This window comes from Gorilla gorilla, chromosome 1, assembly GCF_029281585.2.
Source record: "Gorilla gorilla gorilla isolate KB3781 chromosome 1, NHGRI_mGorGor1-v2.1_pri, whole genome shotgun sequence".
Taxonomy (NCBI): Eukaryota; Metazoa; Chordata; class Mammalia; order Primates; family Hominidae; genus Gorilla; species Gorilla gorilla.
The window spans coordinates 229469447-229497234 of record NC_073224.2 but is presented as its reverse complement, the minus strand read 5'-3'; the positions used below and the strand labels follow the sequence as shown (position 1 = coordinate 229497234).

The following is a 27788-nucleotide window of genomic DNA, read 5'->3' as shown; positions in this document are numbered from 1 at the left end:
TAATCCCAGCACTTTGGGAGGCTGAGGCAGGCACATCACCTGAGGTCAGGAGTTCAAGACCAGCCTGGCCAACATGGTGAAACCCTGTCTTTACTAAAAATACAAAATTAGCCGAGTGTGGTGGCACATGCCTGTAGTCCCAGCTACTTGGGAGCCTGAGGCAAGAGAATCACTTGAACCTGGAAGGTGGAGGTTGCAGTGGGCCAAGATCGCACCACTGCACTCCAGCCTGGGTAACAGAGCAAGACCCTGTCTCAAAAAAAAAAAAAAAAAAAGAAAAGAAAAGAAAAGAAAAAAAGAAAAATTCGGCTGGGTGTGGTGGGTGGATGGATCACTTGAGGTCAGGAGTTTGAGACCAGCCTGCCCAACATGGTGAAACCCCATCTCTACTAAAAACACAAAAAATTAGCTGGGCATGCACCTGTAATCCCAGCTACTCGGGAGGCTGAGGCAGGAGAATTGCTTGAACCTGGGAGGCAGAGGTTGCAGTGAGCCAAGATGGAGCCACTGAACTCCAGACTGGGCAATAAGAGCAAAACTGTCTCAAACAAACAAAAAAAAGACATGATTAAAAAACACTTCTCTGAATTTGGCTGATTTTGGACCCAAAAGAAATTTATTCACCTCCTGAGTTAAATGAGATTAAACTAACATTAAGTACTGTTATCAGTCATCAGAAGGAAGAATCAGAGACAATGTTTAACTGATGACCTCAAAGACACTCTTTGTCAGCTGCATGGTGCCAAAGCTCGTCACTAACACCACTGGACATGGGGCTGACCACCACTCAGAGAGAGGAAAGTGTGCTCAGATTTTATGTCCCTTTTAAGTAAACACATGACACACTCACCAGTGAGCTTATCTCGAACCCTGTTAATAATCTGGATAGCTTTCTTATTTAGGGCCTCTGGTTTCACCAAACCGTCTCCAACTGGAATACACAAAAGTAGAAATAACTGTAAGAATGGGAGCAATACAACAGGTTCAATGGGTGCCCTGTTTTTCTCAAATATTCACTTTTGTAAGTGTTAAGCAATCCTTCCTCTATGTCTGTCTTTGTCCTCAGAATATAATGAGAAATTCATGGAACCTTTTCTGCTCAAAGGCAGTTTTGTTGCTTCATCTTGTTGACCCCTCTCAGGGTATAACACAGCTGCTATTTTCTTAATGAGCTAGTCATTGGTGCAGTTCCTCAGAGGCTGAACTTACTGAAAGAATGAATAGATTCTGGCACTGTGGTCCCCGTTTTCTTATGGGCTGGCTCTCCAAGTTCCACACCGTCCAAAATTTCTATGGGAAAAGAAATCAGTTAACAGAAAATTCAAACACCAAAAAGCCACTGTTGGTGTTAGCATCTAATTCTCTACGCACTCTATTCCTTTAACGCCTGCCCTACCTACCCTAAAGGGGAAAAGAGAAGGAAAGTTTTATGTTACTCTTTATGTATTTCAAAGTTTTAAGCTGGACACAGCTGTAATCTCAGCTACTCAAGAGGCTGAGGTGGAAGGATCACTTGAGTAGCTGAGTTCAAGACCAGCCTGAGACTCCATTTGCAAAAAAAAAAAAAAAAAAAAAAATTTTAAATCTGTAAATCCATTTTCAAATGTGAGTTAATAATTATTGAAAAAATTTGGTGCTTATCAGAATTGAAACATGGATTTTCAGGCAAATTGCATTAACAAAATAAACTCACAGGAATAAGAACAGGTCAAAAGCCTCGTGACAAAATGTGTTTGGACAAAAACTGATAAAGAAAATTAACTTTGGAATGTGTCACACACAAGGTTGAAATGTTATTCCTTGGAGGAATTTTCATATCAGCTCTGGGTAGAAAAAGTCCTCAGGTGTTAGGTTCACCCTCCACTGATTATGGCTTTTAGCAGAGAAGAGTCTGAAATCAGAATTATGAAGTTTTTTGAATGCTGTCCTTGTACATCACAGACCTTCTGAATGAAGGTAGTGATAATTATACTTCTTTTTTTTTTGAGACGGAGTTTCGCTCTTGTTGCCCAGGCTGGAATGCAGTGGCACGATATCGGCTCACTGCAACCTCTGCCTCTCAGGTTCAAGAGATTCTCCTGCCTCCCGAGTAGCTGGGATTACAGGCATGTGCTACCATGCCTGGCTTATTTTGTATTTTTAGTACAGATGGGGTTTCTCCATGTTGGTCAAGCTGGTCTCAAACTCTTGACCTCAGGTGATCCGCCTGCCTGGGCCTCCCAAAGTACTGGGATTATAGGCATGAACCACCGCACCCGGGTGATAGTTATACTTCTATTAATGATCCATTGGAAGTTCTTTTTTTTGAGACAGGGTCTTGCTGTGTTGCCCAGGCTAGTCTCAAACTCCTGGGCTCAAGTGCTCCTCCTGGGCTTACAGGTGTGCACCACAACACCCAGCTGGAATTTAACTTTTAAGCTAAACAACCAAATCCACCACCATCTGGTGCCAGCAGAACTGGCTGTCCTAGTTCCCTTCTGTATGCTACAGACAGCATATAGTAGCCACTTGAGAATTGTTAGGGAGGTGGGCCCTGAGAATGAAGCCAGTAAGTCTCAGCACACTTCGTTTGAGACCAGCCACCAGTATAAGCTCCCCCAGAGACTGTGCGTCCTATGAGCCTGGTGATTCAGGCATTCACAAATCCTGTCACAGTGTCCATGTATGACATTATAACCCAGTATCCCAATTTCTTGCCTGAAACACCCTTTTCCTTTCTACCCATCAGATTCCATCCATCCAATAAGGATAAATTACCCTTTGGCAAGGTGGGGTGGCTCACGCCTGTAATCCCAGCACTTTGGGAGGCTGAGGTGGGCAGATCACTTGAGGTCAGGAGTTCGAAACCAGCCTGGCCAACATGGTGAAACCCCATCTCTACTAAAAATTCAAAAAAATTAGCTGAGCATGGTGGCATGCGTCTGTAATCCCAGCTACTTGGGAGACTGAGGCAGGAGAATTGCTTGAACTCGGGAGGCAGAGGTTGCAGTGAGCCGAGACTGCGCCACCATACTCCAGCCTTGGTGACAAAGCGAGACTCTGTCTCAAGAAAAAAAAAAGAAAAAAAAAGAAAAATTACCCTTTGTCAGGTGAAGTGATGGTTAGATGCCACCAACCCAAGTGCTCTCTTCGCAGCTACGGTTCACAGTGAAGTCCCCTTTTCTGAATCTCCACAGCCCTACTCCACACGAAAGCACCCGCAGGCTCCACGGCAGAGTCTCCTGCTCTCTGACTATTTCACGCAGGTTATGGTCAATTCTGTAATGCTTTCTGTGCTTCTTCAGGCGACCACTGTACCTCACATTTTCTTTTTGCACCCCTAGACATTATTTGGCTTAGTTTATTAACTAGTTGTAAGTGCTCTGTAAACATTTGTAGAAAATATATACTTTTTTACACCCTAACAGTAATTCCCAAAGTATGAACTATGTAGGGTGTTGCTAAATGTCACGAAGGAAAAAAGGGGTGGGATGGGGAGTGCGGGGAAGAGGGGAGGGCTAAACAAAGTTAAACAGTTTTACTCAAAAACAAACAAACAAACAAACAAACAAACAAACAAACAAACCCCAAAACCAGTAACTTCAATGCTGTGTGTGCTGGAAACTAATACAAATAAAATAAAAGTTAAACAGCTTGACTCAAACACTCCTGAGAGGTTTCCACACACAAAAAGGACTCTGGCTCTCAGAGGGACACAAGTCTTCTAGACCCCTGCTCTGTGAGTCGCGCTCCTAGAAACACTGTTCCATGTGGTTCCAGGGTTCCTCCCAGCAACGCAAATAAATTTCTGCTGCTTCCATCTTCCCATTTCTGAGCTATTATCAATGCTTGAGGACCAAGGTAATATTGTTAATAATTATTCCAACCCAGACACCATTAGTGAGCTGATATTCAGACATACTTTAAACTGTGTTTTTACAGATAGATTAAAATCAGATAGTTTGATAAAAATCTCAGAGCTTCAGGTACCCACTCCATGTGTGAAACAGTAAATAAAAAACATATTAGCTGCTTGGTGCTCAGTAAATATTTCTAGACCAAGTATTTGAAGTTCAATTAAATGCTTATCAGGTGATAAGCTAGCAGTAATAGCACCTTTGCAAAACTATCACTGTCAAGAACCACGAGAAAACTAGATTTACTTCCTTCATGTTCAGTAGCCATTACCACTTTAAGTTATGCCTCCTACTGTCAATAACAAAGCCCATCCCATTCTAGAAACACTCTGGACAAGGGGGAGAGCCTCTGCAGCCTCCCACGGGATGCATCCACTGATTGAAGCCCACCCCATTCTAGAAACACTCTGGACAAGGAGGAGAGCCTCTGTAACGTCCTGCAGGAGGCACCCACCGACTGAAGCCCACCCCACTCTAGAAACACTCTGGAAAAGGGGGAGAGCTTCTGTAACATCCTGCAGGATGCACCCACTGACTGAAGCCCACCCCACTCTAGAAACACTCTGGAAAAGGGGGAGAGCTTCTGTAACGTCCTGCAGGATGCACCCACTGACTGAAGCCCACCCCACTCTAGAAACACTCTGGAAAAGGGGGAGAGCTTCTGTAACATCCTGCAGGATGCACCCACTGACTGAAGCCCACCCCACTCTAGAAACACTCTGGAAAAGGGGGAGAGCTTCTGTAACGTCCTGCAGGATGCACCCACTGACTGAAGCCCACCTCACTCTAGAAACACTCTGCACAAGGGGGAGAGCCTTTGCAACCTCCCGTGGATGCACCTACCGACTGACTGGCCAGCAGAGTAGGAATCCGTCCTCGTTCGGGATCGCTTGTTGCCTTTGGTATTTGCTAGGGAGAGAAATAAAGAGTATTGAAACATGCTTCAAATTTTGACTTGAAAGAAACTTGGTTATTTTCTTCCAGTCATAAAAATATAATTGTTCGTAAAGCTATAGCCCCCAAAAAAGAGATGACAGACATATTACTCAGGAATAAGTGGGTGGGTGTTAGCATGGGATGTGAAACCCAGGGGGACACTCTATACTGTTGATTTGGACTTAGACAATGTAATACAGATAATATAAGGTCAAAGTATGATTTAATTTCAATGGATTAGAAGCTCTTTTGGTGAACATCCCCTAAGGTGGCAGAACAAAGGGTAGATGAAGATTCTGCTGTCCCAAATCATAACTGTTTGCGTTTCTTATTAAAATTTCAGCTTACTACTCTATATAAAGCCCAGAGAAAAATCACTAGGATACTTGGTTAATACTGAAGAATATTTTAGTATCTAAATTGATAATGGCATTTTCTGTTTTAGTTAATAAAAATACTTGAAGTTCTTTTCCAGGTATCAGAGTTACTCTGTGCAAATGTAATGCAATAGCTCAGCAATGTATCCCAGGCTGCAGGCTTGAAGGGGCATAGGTTTGTAAAATGTTATGTGCTGGATATTGCTAATTTGGGAGGCTGCCAACCCCAGCTTCCACACACTTGATTTTATTTTTTATTTGTTTTCTTTTATTTTTAAAATTAAATTTTTTATTTTTTTATTTTTTTGAGACAAGGTCTCACGCTGTCACCTAGGCTAGAGTGCAGCAGTGGCATGATCATAGCTCACTGTGCCTCAACCTCCCAGGCTCAGGTGATCCTCCTGCCTCTGCCTCCTGAGCAGGTAGGACCACCGGCATGTGCCACTACACCCACCTTAATATGGTTTGGCTGTGTCCCCACCCAAAATCTCATCTTGAACTGCAATTCGAATTGTAATCCCCATGTGTTGTGGGAGGTACCTCACGGGAGGTGATTAGATCATGGGGATGGTTCCTCCATGCTGTTCTCATGATAGTGACTGAGTTCTCATGAGATCTGGTGGTTTTATAAGGGGCTTTTCTCCCCTTCACTCTGTACTTCTCTCTTCTGCCCCCAGGTGAAGAAGGATGTGTTTGCTTCCCCTCCCACCATGATTGTAAGTTTCCTGAGTTCTCCCCAGCCAAGCAGAACTGTGAGTCAATTAAACCTCTTTCCTTTATAAATTACCCAGTCTCAGGCAGTTCTTTATAACAGCGTGAGAACAGACTAATACATGCCTAATTTTTTCAGTTTTTGCAGAAAGGGGTCTTACTATGTTGCCCAGGCTGGTCTTGAACTCCTGGCCTCAAGCAACTCCTCTTCCTTGGCCTCCCAAAATGTTAGGATTACAGGCGTGAGCCACTGAGCTCAGCTCCCAGGCACTTGATGATACTCACTGTCCATCAGCCTCCAGTTCAGCAAGGGGTCATAGACAAAGGCTTCCAGCACGGCCATGACACTGTCCTTGTGCTCTCGCAGCACCTCCATCACTGTGTGGCATGTGATTCTGTAGTTGCCATCCAGGCCTGTAACCTAGAAATGGGACAGAGCCACTCACCACAGGAGTTACTAACTCTCCACCCAAAGCAAGCTGAGGGGGTCTGTTACCCTCACTTAGGAAGCAGACACAGGCCATGTTGACGTATCAGGGTGAGAATGTCTTAGGAGAAGGAATCAGGGCAGGACTGTGATCCACAGGAAACCAGGTCAGAAGTGAAGTGGTAAGCCTTTCATAGATAGGTCATTTCTAACACAATAGGAAATAACAGAAAACTGCTAAAAAAATCACAAAGGCACTTTGGAGAACTGATGGGCTCTAACAAGCGTGTTCTCAGAGAAGGCTGTAACTGTCCTGATCCCATTTGGAAGCAGCTCGTTCCCGATATCCACTCACCTCCATAGCATTGGTCAACATTCTTGTTAGTCTAAATGGAATCTTCTCTGGAAACTTCTCTCGGGTCATAGCAACCTACAGAATAATAAATGGGAAAAGCCAAATCAATGTTTATTTTCTTTACCTGGAGCCAGGTGGAGCAGGTGGCTTTCCTCTGCATCACCTGCACTGATTTTAATTATAGCAGAGAAATGAAGCAGCTTGGGTTTAGTGAGACTACTTGTCACAGGGATTTGAAAGACAACTTAAAAAAAAAAGAAACAAACAACAGAAAAGAAGAGAAAACAAAAAGGAAAAAAGACAAATGTGCATCGTGTCCAGGCTCTTGGGCAACAGGTGGTATGGAAGGTAGGGGCCTACTCTACTCAGAGGGCATGTGAACAGCAGCCCTTGCTCCAAGGGGGTTAGAATCCAACTAAGAGCCCAGATTTCATTTCTTAGACTGACTTAACTACAGCCTTGGTAGGGCCAGCAGGGGTTAAGAGTAAGGCAGTTTAGGCTTAAGTCTGCCTACAGTGTCAGAGGAGGGGGAAAAGTGATCACCCGGGAAGATGAGGGTGGGGTTCTAGAACATGTGTTCACCTCAAAGCAGTCCCCAAAGTCAATGTGCAGGATCTTCCCACTCAGACGGTCCAGCATCAGGTTGGATGGGTGTCTTTGAGAAACAGAAGACAGATCAGGGAGGGATCAACAGAGATAACAGATGAAAAAATCAATAAGTACGTGATACTGTGAGCTAGGAGTTGGCAAACGATAGCCCTCAGCCAATCCAGCCCCTCCACCTCCACTTCTGCAAGTCCAGTTTTACTGGAACACACAGCACGCTCCCTTGTTTAAGTACTGTTCCAGGCTGCTTCCATGCTACGACAGCAGAGCTGACTAGTTGTGACAGAGACCAAAGGGCCCACAAAGCCTAAAACGACCTATTAACTGGTCCTTTACAGAAACAGTTTGCCAACTCCTGCTGAAATGTGGGCTTATGTGTGAATCACAGGTTGTCCCACTGTACTGAGATACTGTGCTTTTCTGAGGTCTTTGGTGACCTAATAAGTCATTTCTGGCAGCACTGGCACCTTCTGGTGACGAGGCTCTATCATTTTTACTGAGCAGCCGTAACAGGGTCTCATCTCCTTAAGTCCCTGAGCCAATCCCGGCAACCACCTGGCTTTTATCAACAGATATTCTGCTAGACTTTTAAAAACAAAAATCTACTATTTTTGTGGGGTAAAATTATTTTTACTCTCAAATAGTTGCATGAGACATGATTCCAGGAGAAAAACAGTAGACATCAGAGAACCAGTCTTTTTTACATTCTTGTGAGTCCATTTCTGAACATTCGTAAATTACATTTTCAGTCAGTACATTTGGACAAAACTTATTATGCAAAAATATCAGAAGGATCTACTTTGGTTGGTTTCAATTACAGAAATAAAATGATTTATCTTAGCACAGTGGTGACTGACAAATGTTTCTTGAATCAATAAAATCAATATGATTTAGTATTTTTGTTTTTTTCTTTGAGACAGAGTCTTACTCTGTTGACCAGGCTGGAACACAGTGGTGCAATCACGGCTCACTACAGCTTTGACCTTCTGGACTTGAGTGATCCTCCTACCTCAGCCTCCCAAAGAGCTGGGACTACAGGTGCATGCCACCATGCTTGGCTAATTACTTTATTTTTTGTAGAGATGGGATCTTGCTATGCTACCCAGGCTGGTCTCAAATTCCTAGGCTCAAGTGATCCTCCCACCTCAGCCTCCCAAAGTGCTGGAATTATAGGCATGAGCCAATGAGTCTGCCCTGCAATACAGCTTTTAATACATTAAGCCAGACTAAGGAGAAAGTAGTATCCTTGAACTATGTGGGGCTTTATTGAGATGGGGTCTTGCTATTGCCCAAGTTGGTCTCATACTCCTGGGCTCAAGTGATCCTCTCACCCTGGCCTCCCAGGATGACAGGCATGAGCCACTGCACCCAGCTTGAACTATTTTTCCTTTTCTTTAGTTTGATGTATTCTTCTGATGGCATCACAATCAATAGGGAACTAAGGCTAATGTTGTAAAAGAGACCTTACATATACAATACCAATATTTATTTACCAAAAAGCCATATATTTAATTGGAAAACCAAATGAAACCATTCAGGAAAACTACAATGGAGAAAGAAGACTAAAAAAACCAAATTAAATTACTCACCTATCTCCCAGGCCTAAAATATACCCAACCATTGACATGACCGCTAAAGAACGGGTATAATTGGTTCTTCGGTCAAACCACACCTAGAACACAGGAGTGCATGTGAACTACGGTTCTGGAAACTTTAATTTCAACATAATTATACTCTAATAAGCTGTCTTTGGTTTGTACTTTTGAGACCGAGTCTCGCTCTGTCGCCCAGGCTGGAAGGCAGTGGTGCTATCTTGGCTCACTGCAGCCTCCACCTCCCGGGTTCAAGCGGTTCTCATGCCTCAGCCTCCTGAGTAGCAGAGATTACAGGCACCCGCCACCACTCCCAGCTTATTTTTGTAGTTTTAGTAGAGACGGGGTTTCACTATGTTGGCCAGACTGGTCTTGAGCTCCTAACCTCAAGTGATCCGCTTGCCTCGGCCTCCCAAAATGCTGGGATCACAGGCCTGAGCCACTGTGCCTGGCCTAATCAGTTGTTTTCTTACAGTCCATCAATAACTGGTTAGAATGTATAACATTATAAAGACCTCATTCACAATTCTAACAATGAACTATGCCTTGAATTAAACTTAATTAGAAATGTGTTAGACTTAAAGATCTGAGTAAATGAAAAATATCAGTTTAAGGATATCCCCTTATGAGTATAAAGATGTTAACAGCCTCAAGAAAAAAAATAGATGACGATAGCCCCTGAGAAGGGACTTGTATTAACACCATGGAACTTGAGAAACAGGCCGAAAGAGCAATGAAACAGAAGAGGAGCCCTAGAAAGAAATCCAAGGACACGTAGAATTTAGTGTTTAGGCTGGGCACGGTGGCTCATGCCTGTAATCCCAGCACTTTGGGAGGCCGAGGTGGGTGGATCACCTGAGATCAGGAGTTTGAGACCAGCCTGACCAACGTGGTGAAATCCTGTTTCTACTAAAAATGCAAAAATTAGCCGGGTGTGGTGGTGCGTGCCTGTAATCCCAGCTACTCAGGAGGCTGAGGCAGGAGAATCACTGAACCCAGGAGGCAGAGGTTGCAGTGAGCCAAAATCATGCCACTGCACTCCAGCCTGGGCAACAAGAGCGAAACTCTCTCTCAAAAAATAAAATAAAAAAAAATTCAGTGTTCAATAAAAACAAAATCTTCTAAATAGCAGGGAAAGGATGAATTATTTGGCCAACAGTGTGGTCATGGCTAGTCATGTTTAAAAAAATAAAGTTACACCTTAAATTCCAAACTTAGTTAAGATTTTTTTTTTTTTTTTTTGGACAGAGTCTTGCTCTATTGCCCAGGCTGGAGTGCAATGGCACAATCTTGGCTCACTGTAACCTCTGCCTCCCTGGTTCAAGCGATTCTCCTGCCTCAGCCTCCTGAGTAGCTAGGATAACAGGCAGGTGCCACCATGCCCAGCTAATTTTTGTATTTTTAGTAGAGACAGGGTTTCACCACGTTGGTCAGGCTGGTCTCGAACTCCTGACCTCATGATCCGCCTGCCTCGGCCTCCTAAAGTGCTGGGATTACAGGCGTGAACCACCGTGCCTGGTCTTGTTTATTTTTAAGAGACGGTCTCACTATATTACCCAGGCTGGAGTGTAATGGCTTTTCATAGGTGTGGTCTTTTTCTTCTTTTTTTTTTTTTTTTTTGAGACAGGGTCTGGCTCTGTCACTCAGGCTGAGTTACAGATTGTGCAGTGGCACAATCTCAGCTAACTGCAACCCCTGCCTCCAGGCTCAAGTGATCCTCCCGCCACATCCTCCTAAGTAGCTGGGACAATGGGCAAGTGCCATCATGCCCGGCTAATTTTTTATTTTTTGTAGAGATGGGGTTTTGCGACGCTGCCCAGGCTGGTCTCAAATGCCTGAGCTTCAAGCATTCCACCTGCCTTGGCCTCCCAAAGTGTTGGGATTATAGACGTGAGCCACTGCACCCCGCCCATAGGTGTGGTCTTAATGTGCAACAGCCTTGAACTCCTGGGCTCAAGCAATCCTCCTGCCTCAGCCTCCCAAGTAGCTGAGACTACAGGTGTGTACCATAGTGTCTGACTTGGGTTAAGACTTAAATGTAAAAAAAACCCTGTAACTAGTATAAGAAAATGTAAGTAAAAAAATAACCTCAAGGTGGAGAGGGCCTTTCTAAATATAAAACCAAAGGAAGAGGCCAGGCGCCGTGGCTCATGCCTGTAATCCCAGCACTTTGGGAGGCTGAGAAGGGCGGATAACTCGAGGCTAGGAGTTTGACACCAGCCTGGCCAACACAGTGAAACCCTGTCTCTACTAAAAATACAAAAGAGTGGCCGGGAGCGGTGGCTCACGCCTGTAATCCCAGCACTTTGAGAGGCTGAGGCGGGCGGATCATGAGGTCAGGAGATCGAGACCATCCTGGCTAACACGGTGAAACCCCGTCTCTATTAAAAATACAAAAAAAAAAAAAAATTAGCCGGGCATGGAGGCGGGTGCTTGTAGTCCCAACTACTCGGGAGGCTGAGGCAGAAGAATGGTGTGAACCCGGAAGGCGGAGCTTGCAGTGAGCCGAGATCGCGCCACTGCACTCCAGCCTGGGTGACAGAGCGAGATTCCGTCTCGAAAAAAAAAAAAAAAAAAAAAAGCCGGGCATGGTGGCACGCGTCTGTAATTCCAGGTACTCTGGAGGCTGAGGCAGGAGAATCACTTCAACCTGGGAGACGGAGTATGTAGTGAGCCGAGATCGTGCCGCTGCACTCCAGCCTGCGTAACAGAGTAAGACCTTGTCTCAAAAAAACAAAAAAAAACAAAAAAAAACACACAAACAAACAAACAAACAAAAAACAAAAACAAACCAAAGGAAGAAACTTTAAAGAAAAGGATTAAAAATTTGGTAACTTCTAACTTTAAAAAATGCCTGTACAGTTATCTCTAAGTTAGGGCCCCCATCGGATACCAAAATCTGCAATACTCAAGTGCCTTATATAAAATGGTGTAGGCTGGGCGTGGTGGCTCATGCCTCTAATCCCAGCACTTTAGGAGGCCAAGGCAGGAGGATAGCTTAAGACCAGGCTGGGTGACACAGTGAGACTTTGTCTCTAAAAAAAAAAAAAAAAAAAATTTATATATATATCTATATATATATATAGATATAAAATTGCTTTGGGACAAGGTCTCGCTCTGTCACCCAGGACGGAGTGCAGTGGCATGGTATGGCTCACTGCAGCCTCATTCTCCTGGATTCAAATGATCCTTCCGAGTAGCTGGGCTTACAGGTGTGTACCACCATGCCCGGCTAATTTTTTTGTAGAAATGGGGTCTCACAGGCTAGGTGTGGTGGCTCATACCTGTAATCCCAGCACTTTGGGAGGCCAAGGTGGGTGGATCATTTGAGGTCAGGAGTTTGAGACTAGCCTGGACAACATGGTGAAACCCTGTCTCTACTAAGAATACAAAAATTAACCCACATGGTGGTACGTGCCTGTAATCCCAGCTACTAGGGAGGCTGAGGCAGGAGAATCACTTGAACCCAGGGGGCAGAGGTTGCAGTGAGCCGAGATCTTGCCACTGCACTCCAGCCTGGGTGGGAAAAAAAAAAAAAAAAAGAGATGGAGTCTCACTATGTTGCCCAGGCTGGTATTGAACTCCTGGGCTCAAGTGATCCTCCTGCCTTGGCCTCCCAAAGTGCTGGGATTACAAGTGTGAGCCACTGCACCCAGCCAAAAACAACTTTTTAATAAAATGGCATAGTATTGTATGTAACCTATGCACAACCTCCCTTATATTTCAAATCATCTTGGGTACATATAATACCTAATACAATGTGAATGTTATACAATGTAAACAGTCATTCTACTATATTTTTAAAAATTTACATTTCTTATTGTTATATATATTTTTTAAAAATATTCTATCCACAGTTGGCTGAATCCACAGATGCAGAAGCTACGGATATGGAGGGCTGTGTATCAAAAACCAAACCAAACCAAACAAAAACTCCAAACCAAAGAACACACCATTAGCAAAATTTAAAAACTAAGTTAATAGGAAATTTGTAACATATATAAAAAAGACAACTATCTTTAATTCTTTAATATATAAAGAGTTCTGGAGGAAATATTAAACTACTCATTCTAACTCTGTGAACTTGTCTTGCTCACCCATTTCATTTTTGTTAGAAAAGTCTGGACACGCTCTACAGCCAATCACAGCAAAGAAGAGCCGCTGTGTGCACATGAACAGATGGGAGGGCCATCCTATTGCGAGTGGGGGTTCCAGGAGAGCGCAGGTCTGCAGGGCCCAGTGGCCTACCTCAGAGCTGGGGCTTTTCAGCCACAACAGCTTGGCCAGGTCGTCCCCAGCTGTATTATTGACGGCATGCTCAAACACCTCCACCTTCTGCATCAGAGTCAAGTGGTCATAGTCCGGAGCCATCTGCATCAGGACACAACTGTTCAGTAAGAGAGCAGCCTAAGACACGTAGTTTGGGTCCAGGAAGAAACAAGGCTTGGGGTCCAGAAGAGCTGAGTTCTAATTTCCCCATCATAGCCAAAGGAGAAGGGAAATAAGAACATGGCAAAAGGAGAAACGAAGTGACCACTCTAACCTGATGACCACTGGAACCCCAAGGCATAAGGGAAAAACACGAGACCTCACCTCAGTTATAGGCCTTCTGTGCAGATGAGAGTACTGGAAGTTTCAAGGTTTTGGAAAACAAGCAATTCTCTTTCTTATTACTTACACATCTACTAAACATTATTTCTCCATATGGCCAGTGCTTTGTATACATTAGTAAATATATGGTGCCGAATATTTATCTGTCTAGTCTTCCCTAGGATGGTGAAAACAATTTCTCAGCTTAAGGGTCCTTCAGTTTCTTACAAGCTTATCTGCTTTAGGACTCACTTTATTAGACCTTCTTCAAAGCTGATTCTCTCAAAGAGATTTTTCAGTGACAGACATAGAGAGAGGAATGAGAAAAGCAGCGCTACGGAGATTCCCTGCCACGGAAGGGGCACTAGCTCTCGTGGCCGCATCACATACCCGCAACATGATGCGATGCTCGATGTTGAGAAGGATCTTCTTCTTCTCCCTGTAGTCCCGGATGAGGGCGTGCAGTGTGTCACAGTGGGGAACCCAGCCAATGAGGCCCGAGTTGGTCGATAAAGGGATGACAGCATATCTCTGGATGCTGGCGCCCACAGAAAAGCAGGGTTAGTGTACCGTAAAGAGAGTATACCCTTGAGCAGCTCAGAACACAGGCAGACTATTTTTTTTTCTTTTTTGAGACAGAGTCTTGCTCTGTTGCCCAGGCTGGAGTGCAGTGGCACAATCTTGGCTCACTGCAACCTCTGCCTCCTGGGTTCAAGTGATCCTCCTGCCTCAGCCTCCCGAGTAGCTGGGACTACAGGCGTGTGCCACCATGCCCAGCTAATTTTTTTATTTTTGGTAGAGACGGATTTCACCATGTTGGCCAGGATGGTCGCAATCTCTTGACCTCGTGATCCGCCTGCCTCGGCCTCCCAAAGTGCTGGATTGCAGGCCTAAGCCACTGCACCCAGCCCCATTTTTTTTTTTTTTTTTTTTTGAGATGGAGTCTCGTTCTGTTGCCCAGGCTGGAGTGCAGTGGCACTATCTCAACTCACTGCAACCTCCGCCTCCTGGGTTCACGCGATTCTCCTGCATCAGCCTCCCGAGTAGCTGGGATTACAGGTGCACACCACCACACCCGGCTAATTTTTTGTATTTTTAGTAGAGACGGGGTTTCACTATGTTGGCCAGACTGGTCTCAAACTCCTGAACTCGTGATCCACCCTCCTTGGCCTCCCAAAGTGCTGGGATTACAGGCGTGAGGCACCGCGCCCGGTGGCCCTGACTATTTTTAATGAGCCCCCGCCACAGCAGGCTGGTGTGAAGTGTGTGTTGAGGGATGCTTTGTGAAGAATAAGGCATCACAGAAAGACAGTGCACTGATGGTGCAGTGAAAGCAACACGGGTCTCCTCAACCTGCCCAAGAAACTCATGGCATTGGGGGAACAATCAAGTGACTAAAATACCTCTCAAGTGAATTCTCATGGTTTTAACAGGAAGTGGAGTGCCAGAATACGGACGATGGGAAAGGTTTGGCTTTCATCCCACAAGGGGTCAGACCCATCCCATCTGTAGACTCTCCAGTCTACCTGCCACAAATTGCTCCCTGCTGGATTCTTTGGAGGTTGTTAAAGGCATTTCCCAATGAAAATACCCTAAAAACTCTGGAAGAACTTGGTTATAAATTAAGTTATAAAATTTTATAACTTAATTTTTCATTTTTAAAACATTTAAAAAATATTATTTACTTTTTGAGACAGGGTCTCGCTGTTACCTAGGCTCGAGCACAGTTGCCCCATCACAGCTCACTGTAGCCTCGACCTCCTGGGCTCAAGTGATTCTCCTGCCTCAGCCCCCTGAGTAGCTGGGACTACACTGTGCCCAGCTTTTTTTTTTTTTTTTTTTTTGTAGAGACAGGGATTACAGGCGTGAGTCACTGTGCCCAGCCTATCTTTATTTTTTGAGAGAAAGGGTCTTGCTCTGCTGCCCAGGCTAGAGTGTAGAGGCACAACCTTGTCTCACTGCAGCCTCAACCAGCTGGGCTAAGATGATTCTTCTGCCTCCATCTCCCAAGGAGCTGGGACGACAGGCATGAGCCACCATGCCCAGCTGATTTTTTTATTTTTTGTAGAGACAGGGTCTCACTTTTTTGTCCAGGATGGTCTTGAACTCCTGGTCTCAAGCAATCCTCCTGCTGTAGCCTTCCAAAGTGTCAGGATTACATGTGAGCCACCATGCCTGGCCACTTAATTTTTTTTTCTTACTTTAGTTATTTATTTTTGAGATGGAGTTTCACTCTTGTTGCCCAGCCTGGAGTACAATGGTACAATCTTGGCTCACTGCAACCTCCGCCTCCCAGGTTCAAGCAATTCTCGTGCCTCAGCCTCCTGAGTAGTCGGGATTACAGGTGGCCGCCACCACGCCCAGCTAATTTTTGTATTTTTAGTAGACACAGGGTTTCACCATGTTGGCCAGGCTGGTCTCGAACTCCTGACCTCAAGTGATCCACCTGCCTGGGCCTCCCAAAGTGCTGGGATTATAGGCATGGGCCACTGTGCCCGGTCACCTTTTTAATTTTTTTAAATAAATAGTGATGGGGTCTCTCTATGTTGTTTAGGCTGGTCTTGAATTCCTGGGCTCAAGTGATCCTCCTACCTTGGCATTACAAAATATTAGGATTATAGGTGCGAGCCACCATGCCCAGCCTTTTTCTTCTAAAGAGACAGTCTTGCTCTATTACCCAGGCTGGAGGGCAGTGGCACAATCACAGCTCACTGCAGCCTTGAACTCCTGGGCTCAAGCCATCCCCCTGCCTCAACCTCTGGAGTTTCTGGGACTACAGGCATGAGTTACCATGCCTGGCTCCCTAATTTTATAGTTTTTTGTTAAGATATAATACATGACTACATGAGACAAATGTAGGAAAAAACCAGAAGATTTCTCAAATTGTTGCCATTTCAGGGTTTCTGAATACCTGAGGTTTTTCCGAAGAGATGTTGGGTCATTGGCCAGAAGGGTGTTAACCAGGCCGAAGAGCTGCATCACACGCTCATCCTGGCGCAGATCTTCATGGCCTTTTAGAAGGAAAACAAACTCATGCCCGTTGCTGCCTGTAAGGAACAGTGGGAGCGGTGAGTGTACATCAGAGGTCCTCAGCTCTTCAGCTGAGAGCACCACTGCATTCAAGAGATCCCACAGACTACATATGCCTTACCTAATCACACGTTCCTCACAAAAAGAAAAAACAATCTTTAGAATTAATGAAAAGAGTGGCTTTGCCTTTTATGGTTCTCAATGACCAATGTTGTTCAAATTAAAACAAAACAAAATCTGTTTTTGAGGACCAGGAATGGTTAGGCACGGAAATGATCATTCCTGTTTTCTGACCCACTCTGTCCTCCTCTGTTCTGAGAAGCCTGACTCCTACAGGCCGCATCACCTGGGATCCCACTTGGGCGTGGCCAATGGTGGAAGGGTACTGGCAGGAGGTCAGAGGATGGGTAGAGGGAGAGGTCAGGGTATGTGTCTCCCATCACCAGCCTGGCCCCAGTTCTAGAAGCCACCACTCTCTCTGGACTGTAGACTCTGCTAGATGGCCTCTCTGGCATGGTGACGGTTCTAGCTGGGCTCCTTGCTCTTCCAGTTCTGGAGTGTGGGGGGTGGGTGAGGGCTGAGTAACAATTTCTCACTTGTGCTTGTTCATGAGCGCTCCTTGTTGATTCTCTTAGCTTTGCTTACACCTCTGGAAACAATTCCTTTCTTAAACTCTCTTTAATTAAACACCCCAAGAACCAGCCTGACCCACATTTTGGTATCAGAAGACAACAGCTCATGCAGAGATAATCACCTGTGGACCATGATTAATTGGTGTTGGTGAATAATCACTGCATTTAAGAAACATTGAGCATTATTAAGAGCGAGAGGTGAGGCTGGGCGCGGTGGCTCACACCTGTAATCCTAACATCTTGGGAGGCCAAGCTGGGTGGATCACCTCAGGTCGGGAGTTTGAGACCAGCCTGGCCAACGTGGTGAAATCCCATCTCTACTAAAATTATAAAAATTAGCTGATTGTGTGGCATGCACCTGTAATCTCAGCTATTAGGGAGGCTGAGGCACGAGAATCGCTTGAACTCAGGAGGTGGGGTTGCAGTGAGCCGAGAGCACACCACCTCACTCCAGCCTGGGCAACAGAGTGAGACTCTGTCTTGGGGGGGAAAAAAAAAAAAGAGCAAGAGGTGGCTGGGCGCAGTGGCTCACACCTGTAATCCCAGCACTTTGGAAGGCCGAGACAGGCGGATCACTTGAGGTCAGAGTTCGAGACCAGCCTGGCCAACATGGTGAAACCCCAACTCTATTAAAAATACAAAAATTAGCCAGGCGTGGTGGTGCGTGCCTGTAATCCCAGCTACTCGGGAGGCTGAGACAGGAGAATTGCTTGAACCTGGGAGGTGGAGGTTGCAGTGAGCCAAGATTGCGCCATTATACTCCAGCCTGGGCAACAAGAGCAAAACTCTGGCTCAAAAAAAAAAAAAAAAAAAAAAAAAAAGCGAGAGGCCTCAAAGTGCCACCACAGCACTCAGGCCTCACTAAAACATCCCCCATAAGTAACACTCTACCCCAAGGGAAATTCCAGAGCCCACTTGCTTAACAAATCTCACTGTGAGAATCCACTTGTTCATTTTACACAATCATTTACCACAGAGACTATGATGGTAAAAAAAAAAAAAAAAAAAAAAATTCAAGAGCCAGAAGCCCCCGTTTCAGAGGAGCTAGCACCTTCCCTGCTTGCACCCAGCTGCCTCCTCCCTGGCCTCATCAGTCCCCAACACCTGCCTTCCACTGTTACTTCTCTGCCTTGCATGCCTTTGTCATTCCCTTTATGTGTGATCATGCTTCACATAAGCCCAACTACATGAATGAACTAAGTCCTGAGGACATAATGAGAAATTTGCTTGCCCTCTATTTTCCTCTCAATGAGCATGGGAGAGATGTAGCTATGATAGGTGAGTAGTGGGAATGGCAAGCAGTAATTTCAGAAGAGGGAAGGGGTCTCAGCCAGGGTAGGAGGGAGAAGCGGGTGACAGAAGTGCACAATGGTCCTTACCCATAAGTGTCAATTTCCGGGGCCTCTGCTTGGATGTGATGACTTGCAAAGACGGTGCTATGGACTGAATGCGAATGATTGGCTGGTTGGGGTCATATGTTCCTGGCACAGCCAATTCAAGGTCCCGGCACATCAGAAGTTTTGGGGAAACATATTGCAGCTCTAAGGATGTGAGCTGTGAATAATTACCAAAGGATTTAGTGTTCTGCCTCCAGGGAGGAATTTAAACGCAAGTTAAGTATTTTTCAGTGGATTGCTAATAACAATTACTTGTCCCAAAGCAGAAGTAAAACCAGATGCTTTGGAATGAGTGTTAGAACATTCATAGACAGTAAAACAGAAAGGACTATAATGACAGTTAACCCTGCCAGGAGCCTGAAGATCCTACCTGAGGCAGCTGCTTTGAGATTCGTCGGAACACATGATAATAGAGGTCCCAGGCTTGGGTGAGGTCCTTGACATTCCCTGATTTCATGTACTTCCTGCACCACTCTTGGGCCTCCATTAAATCTCGACCATAGGCCTGAGAGAGAAAGCAGGCACGTTTTCAAGTTATCAAAGTCTCAACCAAGCCAGGAGGCAAAATCCCCAGGCTGACTGCAGATATTCCTCAGGAGCCCGCTGTGGCCTGAAAACACTGGCAGGGGGCTGGAGAAAGCAAGAGCAGAGGTGCAGGCCTCCAACCCTGGAGCTTCCAAACCAGCAGCATGGCTTATAGGGAAGGAAGGGTGAGAGGAGAGACGAGATGACCTCTTGAGAAATCTTGGGCTTTTCCAGTTAAAATTCAGAAGGGTCCCTGTAACTAATTTCTGATGTTTTATGCTCTGTGACCTCCATCAGAGCTCGTTTTATTAAAGTCAGTGGAAAGGCCAGAGGAAAAGAAATCTGACAAAGGCCTTGGGTCACGTCCTTTCATTCTATAAAAACTTTTCTCATTTCATTTTTTTTTTAGTGGCAGAATATTTCTACAGGGTTATGTCCTTTCGTGTTTTTTACCCCATACCTGATTAAAGGATGTTTCCTTCAGAGTCTGGGGGCCCCGTTCCATCATAGCATGCAAGGGCTCCAGCACCTCAAACATGCCTTTCACGTTCCTTTCCCCAAAGTACAAACGAGATGCCTCTTCCAGGCCTTCATGCCACATCTCATGCCAGAGGATGGCCACTCGGATCAGCTCCTCACTCACCTGAAGCCAAGAGAAGAAGGAGAGAAGCACCAAGAATCAGCTAACCTCAGAAAGGTCTGTTTTGGAGACACAGGAGGTACTATTTCCAGCAGTCAGAGGAAGTGCACAGCACCAATGCGAGGAAGAAAAACAATCCCACTTGCGCCCACCAGCTAAGTGACCAGGGTTTATGAAGCCCCACAGTGGCTCCGACCCACCATCATGGCCTGCTGGACCAGGGTGTTGCTGTGCTCACACATGTTCTTCAGAATCTTGTTGGCTGCATTGTGCCGGGCTGTCGTGGTAGACTTAGAAGCCACTGTCAGCGGGTAGATGAGGGCCTGAGGGAAAAACAGAAGAAACATCTATAAAGGAAATGTGGGTTGGGGAAGAGCTGGTGTGAATTTTAAGGAGAATGACAAAACAAGTGGTGAGTGTGACATTAACATCTGCTTGAGACTACCAGGAAGGGGCTAACTCAGTCTTGGAGGGAACGCTTTCTTTTTAGCAAGGCTCCCGGGCCCTCTGGGACGGCTGGCTGGACAGACCCTCCTGGGCCAGGATGGAACACATGGCTCCCAGTTCCTGCGCTTGTGTCGCCAGGGCAGCTTTTGGAAAGGCTGACCACCAAACCAGTGGTTAGATGAGAAACTGCCCAGAGTCTCCACATACCTGGGGGTGGTACCGACCAATGTCTGTGAGAAGCTGGTGAATGAGACGTCCCACCAAGGGTCTGGGCGTATCAATTCTTGCAATGAGCTGAGGTATAACCTGGTATTCAAAAAGACACAGTATGTAGCATATGAGACTTGAAACAACTAGTTATTCTTCTAGGCAAAGATCAATTCTTTTAACTTGTTTCGGTTGATGCTCTGAAATGGTTCATTCCCTTCCCTTTAGTTTCTAAAAGAAAATAAAGAAAATACGGACACTTGACACTGGGACCGAGCCCTACTTCCTTAGCACTGTATTAACACACACTGCCTCGTGACACTGAACACAGCATGCTTGTAAGAGGAGACACACAGAAGAGAGACTTGGAGCCACCTTCACCTGTAACCAAGTGTCCTCACCTGTAGCCAGGTATCAATCTGGATGGCTTTCACCCCCTCCACTAAGGCCTCATTGACATCTGGCCAGTGACCATAATCAAACCATAAGGTGAGAACTCTGAAAAAGAAATGAGAAAGTCACAGAAAATTTAGTTTCCCAGTTTTTGCCTGCCTGTTTTTCATCTCTAAGGCTCCTGAGAAGAGAGCTGGCAGGGACTCCAACCAGTAACTCTCAAATGTGTTTGGCCTCCCATGGGAGCAGGTGTCTGTGATGGGTGGCAGTGCTCTTGACCGAACACCATAAGAGTCACCCTGAGCAAATGAGCATTTCATCCCAGGTCACCGAGGGGTCACCATGGCATGTATGCAAACATCAAACAGACGAGCCAGGATAACCTTTAGAGAGCCACAAGTCTGCACATGTAAGAGTCGCTGTATGGCAGAGGCAACAGGGACACCTGGCTCTTAGCTGGCTGGAGATCCTCAAATGAAGGAGGACGTGGACCTTGTCACCTTTACCCTCTGGGTTAACTGATTTGAGTCATTTGTTTAGACCTCTCCAAGTTGCTGAGGGATTTTAGAAATACTGTGACTTCAATAGGCAACAGGTGGTCAGAAAAAAAGAAATATTGTGATTAACAGATGGGTTAATAATCCCTACATAATAAACCACACATGGAGAGTTCTCACTCCACTTCTCCTCCTCACTCTCTGTAGGTTTCACCCACACAGGTGGGGCCCAGTCAGCTGTTACTCCTTAAATGCAGTGCAGAAAAAAGGCACATACATCGATCTTGGGTGTCCTGATCAGGGTCAGGAAGGGAAAGAGGACTTTTACGTGTGACTTCTAGGTCTTGCCATTAACATGGCCTACCAGAGTTTCATCCTCCCCTTCTCTGATACCTGAGTGTATCCTGGAGGTTGTTGCCTCGTGACAAGGAGATGGAACGGAAGAAGCCCTGGACGGCAGGCACCGTGTACATCAGGAGGGTTTTGGACAGATCCTGTTGGAACACACACGTGTTAGCGACACTCTTGCCTCTGCTTTCTCATCTGTAAAATGGGCATAAGAGCATACTAACTGTACCTACTTCAAAGGGTGGTTATAACAATTAAATCGGTTAATGCATGAAAAATCTTTAATCATTACCTGGCACACAGCAAAGACCCAATAAATGGCAACTGTATCATAACTGTTATTATCTTGGGCTGACAGTGGCTTCCTGAACAGGATGGAGGGAGGAGGTGGGACTGAGGCTCTGAACACCCGGATCTCTGGGCCTGCCAGCTGCCCTGGTGCATTCTGAACTGACAGCCCAAGGGGAAGGGGAAGAAGTGGAAGTGGAGAGAAAAAGGCAGAGAGGATGGACCTCCCAAGCCCCATCCTCAGAGTGGACCCGCAGCTGTGTACAGCCACCCACACACAGGTGCAGCACGTAGAGAATGAGCTCATCCACAGGGAAGCTTGACAAGGAGCTTGCTCTTCAGCATAGAGGCTGCGTCAGCTCCCCAAACACAAATATTCACACACAAAGCCCTGTCTCAGGCAGTGCTGGATGGTAGATAGGCAGTATTTTCCAGCTCCACCTGGCACTTCAGATACAGCCTCAGGTTCCTTTTAAGCTTAACAACGATTCCATTTCTCAGAGAGCCTGGCACCTTGGTTGGTTGTTAATAAGGAAGAAGGGAAGGGTACCTCAGTGACCTTCTTCTGCAGCGGCGATGGGGTGGGGCTGTTCTCGGTGCTCTCGGCCTCGCTCTCACTGTTGCTGCCCTCGGTGCTGGCAGTGGTGGTGGCAGTGGCGGCCGTGGTAGCGGCAGTGGTGGCGTTGGTGATGTTGGCCCCGCTGGCATGACGCAGTTTCTTCTTCTCATCGCGGGCTTGGTTCTGATGTTTGTAGTGTAGCACAGCTTCGAAGTTCATCACTGCCCACGCATGCCAGGCCTGGTTGGGGAGAAAGGCAAGGACAGACACTGGAGCTGTGACCAACAGCAGGGCTCAGAGGAGCGCAAGGTCGATGCTGAGGAACAGCTGCTCCTGCCTGTTCTGTGTGTCCATAAAGCAAACACTTCAAGGAGACACTCAGAAATGGCTGTTTTACCAAATTCAACATGATCCACTCACTTTGTGGAGCACTAACTATATAACGTACTATGAGTGCACTGCGAGAAGGGCACAGCAAGAGGAGCAGGAGAGAGCTCTTGCCTCAAGGGATCTCCCGGCCTCCTAGGGGAGCTCACGCACAAACCTGAAGACCTAGGTACTCTGCAAGGCACAATGGGAGTAGCAAGGACAGGCATTTGGAAAGCTTTGTCAAGAAGAGGGATTTGGGGTAGGTCTGGAAGAGAGCTGCAGAAGGGCAAGGAGGGAAACAAGAAGGCAGCAGTGGGGACTACTTGGCAAGGGGGAAGAATAAGGCCAGAGATGTGCAGATTGGTTCACGGGAAACAAGCCCATGAATGTGACCACGCAGGAGATACACGCAGGCAAGGAGTGAGAGCGAGGCCAGCAAAGCACGCCTGGAGCAGGCACGGGGCTGGCACTTTCACCCAGAAAGCAGAGCTGCACTGGGTATAAAGTGTACATTTAGGGGAGAGCAGAAGTGGCAAGCAGAAGTGGGGGCAAGCAGAAGTGGGGGCAAGCAGCAGTCATCACAATATTTCAAGGGAGCAAAGTTTTGACAGGTCACCAGATAGTGGACAAAGGAAGACATGAAGAGCATAGGAGCCTGACAGAGAAAGAATCTCACCCATCTGCCTGGTCCCAACACCTAGCCCATGGCCTGACAGAGAACCAGTGCTCAATGCTTGAAGGAAGAACCGCTGGTGCTTATTTGGATAAAGGAATACTACTCTCTCTGGGGTTCTGAGTGGCAATGACTCTACAGCGTACCACCACTTGGTTTAGCGAGTGTGAGGCAGAGTTTGCTTCCAGGCATGGTAACTTTGCAGTGATAGTAGGACACTACGTGACCCATTAATAGCTGAACTTTCTGAATAATTGGGAAATTCGTTTGTATGCCTTGCCAAAAACCTTGAACACAGGTGTGTCCGTTTTCTCAACTAAGGAGAATAGATTGATCACAACTAACCTTTACTTGATGAGTAAGAATTCTACAATGACCCAGGTTTCAGTTTTCCCATACCTTCATTTATTCACTGAATATCTCTTGTGTATCTGCTATGTGCCTGGCAATGACCTGGGGTCAAGGTGAACAAGACAAACAGTCCTGGCATGCACACAGGGCCATGACGTTGATGGTAGAATACATCATAAAACAAAAGGGACCCACATTAGGAAAAGCTTTTAAAAACTAAAACTAAAGTTCCTGAAACCAACTTTTTTCTTGTGATTTGCTTACTTCCTAAAAGCTAAATGAATGAAAGTAACTCTGGTTAGAATACAACTCCGATTAATAAGCTTCCAGTTAATAGTGTTTACTGGATGTATTTTCCAGCTTTGGACATGCAAGCTGTCCTAGAGAGAGTATTACTGTTATGACAAAATGGACATTTTTCAAACCAGAATGAAGCATGCCTAAACAAGGGTAAGATCTGTATTATAAGTGCTTCTGCAGTCCTCAGATGCAAGTTTAGATTTCGGAGAGATTAATTCACAAAGTATTGGCAAGCCAAGGAAATACTGGAAAGACATCAATGACATCTGCCACACCAAGTAGTTACCAGGAAGCCTCTCAAAAAGAAATAAGAAAGTATGTTCTCACCAAAGATATATACTTCCAAAAATCACCCCTCCATCAATCACATCTTTTATATATTTTCTAATTCTGTTTATCTCTTTCAAAAGTTTCCTGTAACATAACAGGATGTTACTTGGATCTTTCCAATAAAAACAAAGAAAGTTAAGTTCTTAGCTGAGGAGCAGGCAAGGATGCAAATCAGAAAAACGCTGAGCAAGAACAGATGACCTAAGGGAAGATGTCGCTCCAGAGATTAACCATGTGTCCAGATTCTCCCAGGAAAACAAGCAGCTCAGAGTCTATAAGACAGCAGCAATCCCCAACACCACATACACATAATAATGGTGTAACAAGTATTTCTCCAATAATCTTTCTGTATTAATTAAACTTGTAGGGGGAAATGCAGGCTCCCTGGGCCTCTTATAGATAGGCTCCAGGGACTCAAGAAGTAAGTTCACAGCATCAGCCTAGCTCCGCAGAAGCTCAGCTGTAACCACGAGCACACAGGAGGACACGAGCCAGCCAGGGTGCTGGGTCTCACAGGTGGCCTGCTTCTGATCACCTTGTACCAGCTGCGGTCGTGCTCTGTGGCGGCGCTGTAGTACTGCAGCACTTTGGGGATTGTGCTCTCATTGATGCCCTGTAGATTCAGCTGCCACTCTCCAAGTTTCAGGAAGCATCTGGAAGCAGAGAAACAAGCCCCCATGACATTCCCTCCTCAAAACAGCCCTCCTAAGAGGACCACAAATTGTTAGGGGACACTGAAGCCCTTCTGGTATTTCCTCTTGTTCTCAAGAGGCAATGTGAAGGAGCTAGCAAAATTTCCAGCCATATGCAAGAAAGGAGCTGGGCTTTTGGAATACATTTTTAAGATACCATCTTTCCATCTTGACCTTTGTCTCTCAATGACAGCATAAACCATGTACCTGGTACAGATAGGTCTGTATGGACTTATCTACCCCAAACCCAATTTTTTGTGGGTGACAGTTGTTGAGAGTTACTTCTTTACTGATTGCTACATGGCTTCCCCCTTACTTTTCCCTTCGCCTCCATTCTTTGTAATGAGATTAGCCCACATTTACTGACTGCTACTGTATTCCAAGTGCTGCTTGAAATGCTTGACATTGTACTCTTTGCATTAATCCTCACACTACTTTATACCACCCTAGGAAATAGAACCTGTTACTATCCCTTTTATATTGGTAACTGAGGCATAGACAGGTTAAGTCACTTCTCTGAAGTCAAATATCAAATCTGCAGCATAGAGTGGCACAGTGGCTCACACCTATAATCCCAGCATTTTGGAAGGCTGTGGAGGGAGGCTGGCTGGAGCACAGGAGTTTGAGACCAGCCTGGGCAACATTAAACTTGTAGGAGGAAACGCAGGCTCTATGCCTGTTCTTTTGTAGAGACCTCATTTCTACAAAAAACTAGCCAGTGTGGTGGCACGTGCCTATAGCTACTTGGGAAACTGAGGTGGGAGGATTGCTTAAGCCCAGGAGATCAAGGCTATACTCTAGCCTGGGTGACACAGCAAGACCATCCCCCCTCAAAAAAAGGGGGGGGGCGCAGCATATCTGACATTTGAAAACAAGGACTCTAAAACCAGACGCCAGGAGAACAGCACATGGGTGCTCTTGGGCTGCTGAACCTAGGAAAGCAAGTGGCAGAGACTTTGAGAGCAGCATGCTTTGGTGGTTGCCTGGGATCCCTACTGGAAAAGGAAAGAGAGATGTCAGCAATCAGCCACCCAAGAAGCTTTGAACTCCTCCTTGCTGCAGAAGCTGCTGGGATGACAGGGCTGGAATGTGACTTGCCCCAGGTCAGTGGGGACCTCACCGGGCCATGAGCTTGTGCAGTTCCTGCTTATGCTGCTGGTCCTCAGTAGCGATGGCATGCTGGGCCTGTTGCTGCATGGTCTGGACAAAATGCTGCATGTGCTGGAAGGCATCGATCTGTAACAGGACAAAGGCACAGAGAGCCACTTGGCTTGTGGCCCAGCTTCAGAGGAAGGGAGCTACCGTTCATCTGATAGGCATGAGTCAACCCCTCTCCAAACAGAATACCCTAGAGCACAGAATGACGACCCCATAGGACAGAGGACCAGGGCGTGATACTGGGAGAGACTGGGCTTTTCCAAAAGATTCATGACTTATTCAACTCAAGTCTTGGCTCTCCTTTGCCAACTATAATTACCAGTTTTATAAGCCTCGGCAAAGTTTCATGCCTGGCTACCCCAAATAAAAATTCCTACAAAGTAATTTGAAACAACTGCTTACTTCACTATCAATATGTTACCCTGGGGGATATTAGGCTTTTGGGAATTGTTTCAGGCTAATAAAACTCTGGTATTTGTTTACAACACCAGGGTACCTTGGACAGTCCAGCGGAGCAAAAACTATGGATTTAAAAATCATATAGCACCCAAATAAGAACACAGATTTGGGGTGAAAACTCTCATGCATTCACAGGGAATAGGGAGAAGATATTAGCTCAGCAGACATCTGGTTGAACAGGGTGACTTAGGGGCAAAATCTCCAGAGCACCCTAAAGCAGCTAGATCTATTTATACTACCGGCTTGTATACAAAGTGAGCAGAGGGCATGTGAGTCAGGAACAGACAGCTGAACCGAGGAAGGGCAGAGACAGAATCACAGATCTGGGACTACTGTACAAGCCCGCCACATCCAGTTGAACCAGCATCTTGATAAGTGGGATCCATATCACTTTTAAAGGGAAAAATAAATCTTTTCTGGTTTTTCTAGAGGGGGGAAAACCCACAAATAGAAACAAAAATAATAATAAAGGGCTTCAAGGATGGAGATAGAATGTACAAACATCAAAAGCTCAAATGGAAAAATGGCAAAATCTAAATGCATTAACACAGGGAAAGGAAACATTATATGAGAGAATGTGAAAAAGAGGCAATGTGTTCTGTGCTGCAGAAGAAGGAAAAAATCAAGACTTCAGATAAATAACAGTTCTCCTTATGGTAAATCATATAAGACGTATTTTTGTTTGTTTTAAATAAAAACATGTTAGCCAGGTGCAGTGGCTCACACCTGTAATCCCAGCACTTTAGGAGGCCAAGGTGGGTGGATCACCTGAGGTCAGGAGTTCCAGACCAGCCTGGCCAACATGGTGAAACCTGTCTCTACCAAAAATACAAAAATTAGCCGGGCGTGGTGGGGCGTGCCTGTAATCCCAGCTATCTGGGAGGCTGAGGCAGGAGAATTGCTTGAACCCGGGAGGCGGAGGTTGTAGTGAGCCAAGATCGTGCCACTGCATTCCAACCTGGGCAACAGAGTGAGACTGTCTCAAAAAAAAAAAAAAAAAAAA

General features: G+C 45.8%; 1 protein-coding gene across 3 annotated transcripts in view; it reads right to left on the bottom strand.

Annotated features, from left to right (window-relative positions):
• MTOR (mechanistic target of rapamycin kinase) overlaps positions 1–27788 on the bottom strand; it is a 156145-nt gene that overhangs the window by 1922 nt on the left and 126435 nt on the right. For all 3 annotated transcript variants that reach the window (XM_031011230.3, XM_031011235.3, XM_031011231.3), the window contains exons 37-56: positions 26289–26404; positions 25012–25129; positions 22445–22693; positions 21652–21752; positions 20770–20866; positions 20369–20467; positions 19915–20037; positions 19535–19717; positions 18920–19054; positions 18532–18706; positions 16402–16537; positions 13881–14028; positions 13149–13271; positions 8898–8980; positions 7285–7357; positions 6703–6777; positions 6206–6341; positions 4740–4805; positions 1210–1290; positions 851–931 (exon numbers count right to left, since the gene is read on the bottom strand). In XM_031011230.3, coding sequence (XP_030867090.1) covers positions 851–931; positions 1210–1290; positions 4740–4805; positions 6206–6341; positions 6703–6777; positions 7285–7357; positions 8898–8980; positions 13149–13271; positions 13881–14028; positions 16402–16537; positions 18532–18706; positions 18920–19054; positions 19535–19717; positions 19915–20037; positions 20369–20467; positions 20770–20866; positions 21652–21752; positions 22445–22693; positions 25012–25129; positions 26289–26404 — 2398 coding nt within the window. The remainder of the gene's footprint in view (positions 1–850; positions 932–1209; positions 1291–4739; positions 4806–6205; positions 6342–6702; positions 6778–7284; positions 7358–8897; positions 8981–13148; positions 13272–13880; positions 14029–16401; positions 16538–18531; positions 18707–18919; positions 19055–19534; positions 19718–19914; positions 20038–20368; positions 20468–20769; positions 20867–21651; positions 21753–22444; positions 22694–25011; positions 25130–26288; positions 26405–27788) is intronic.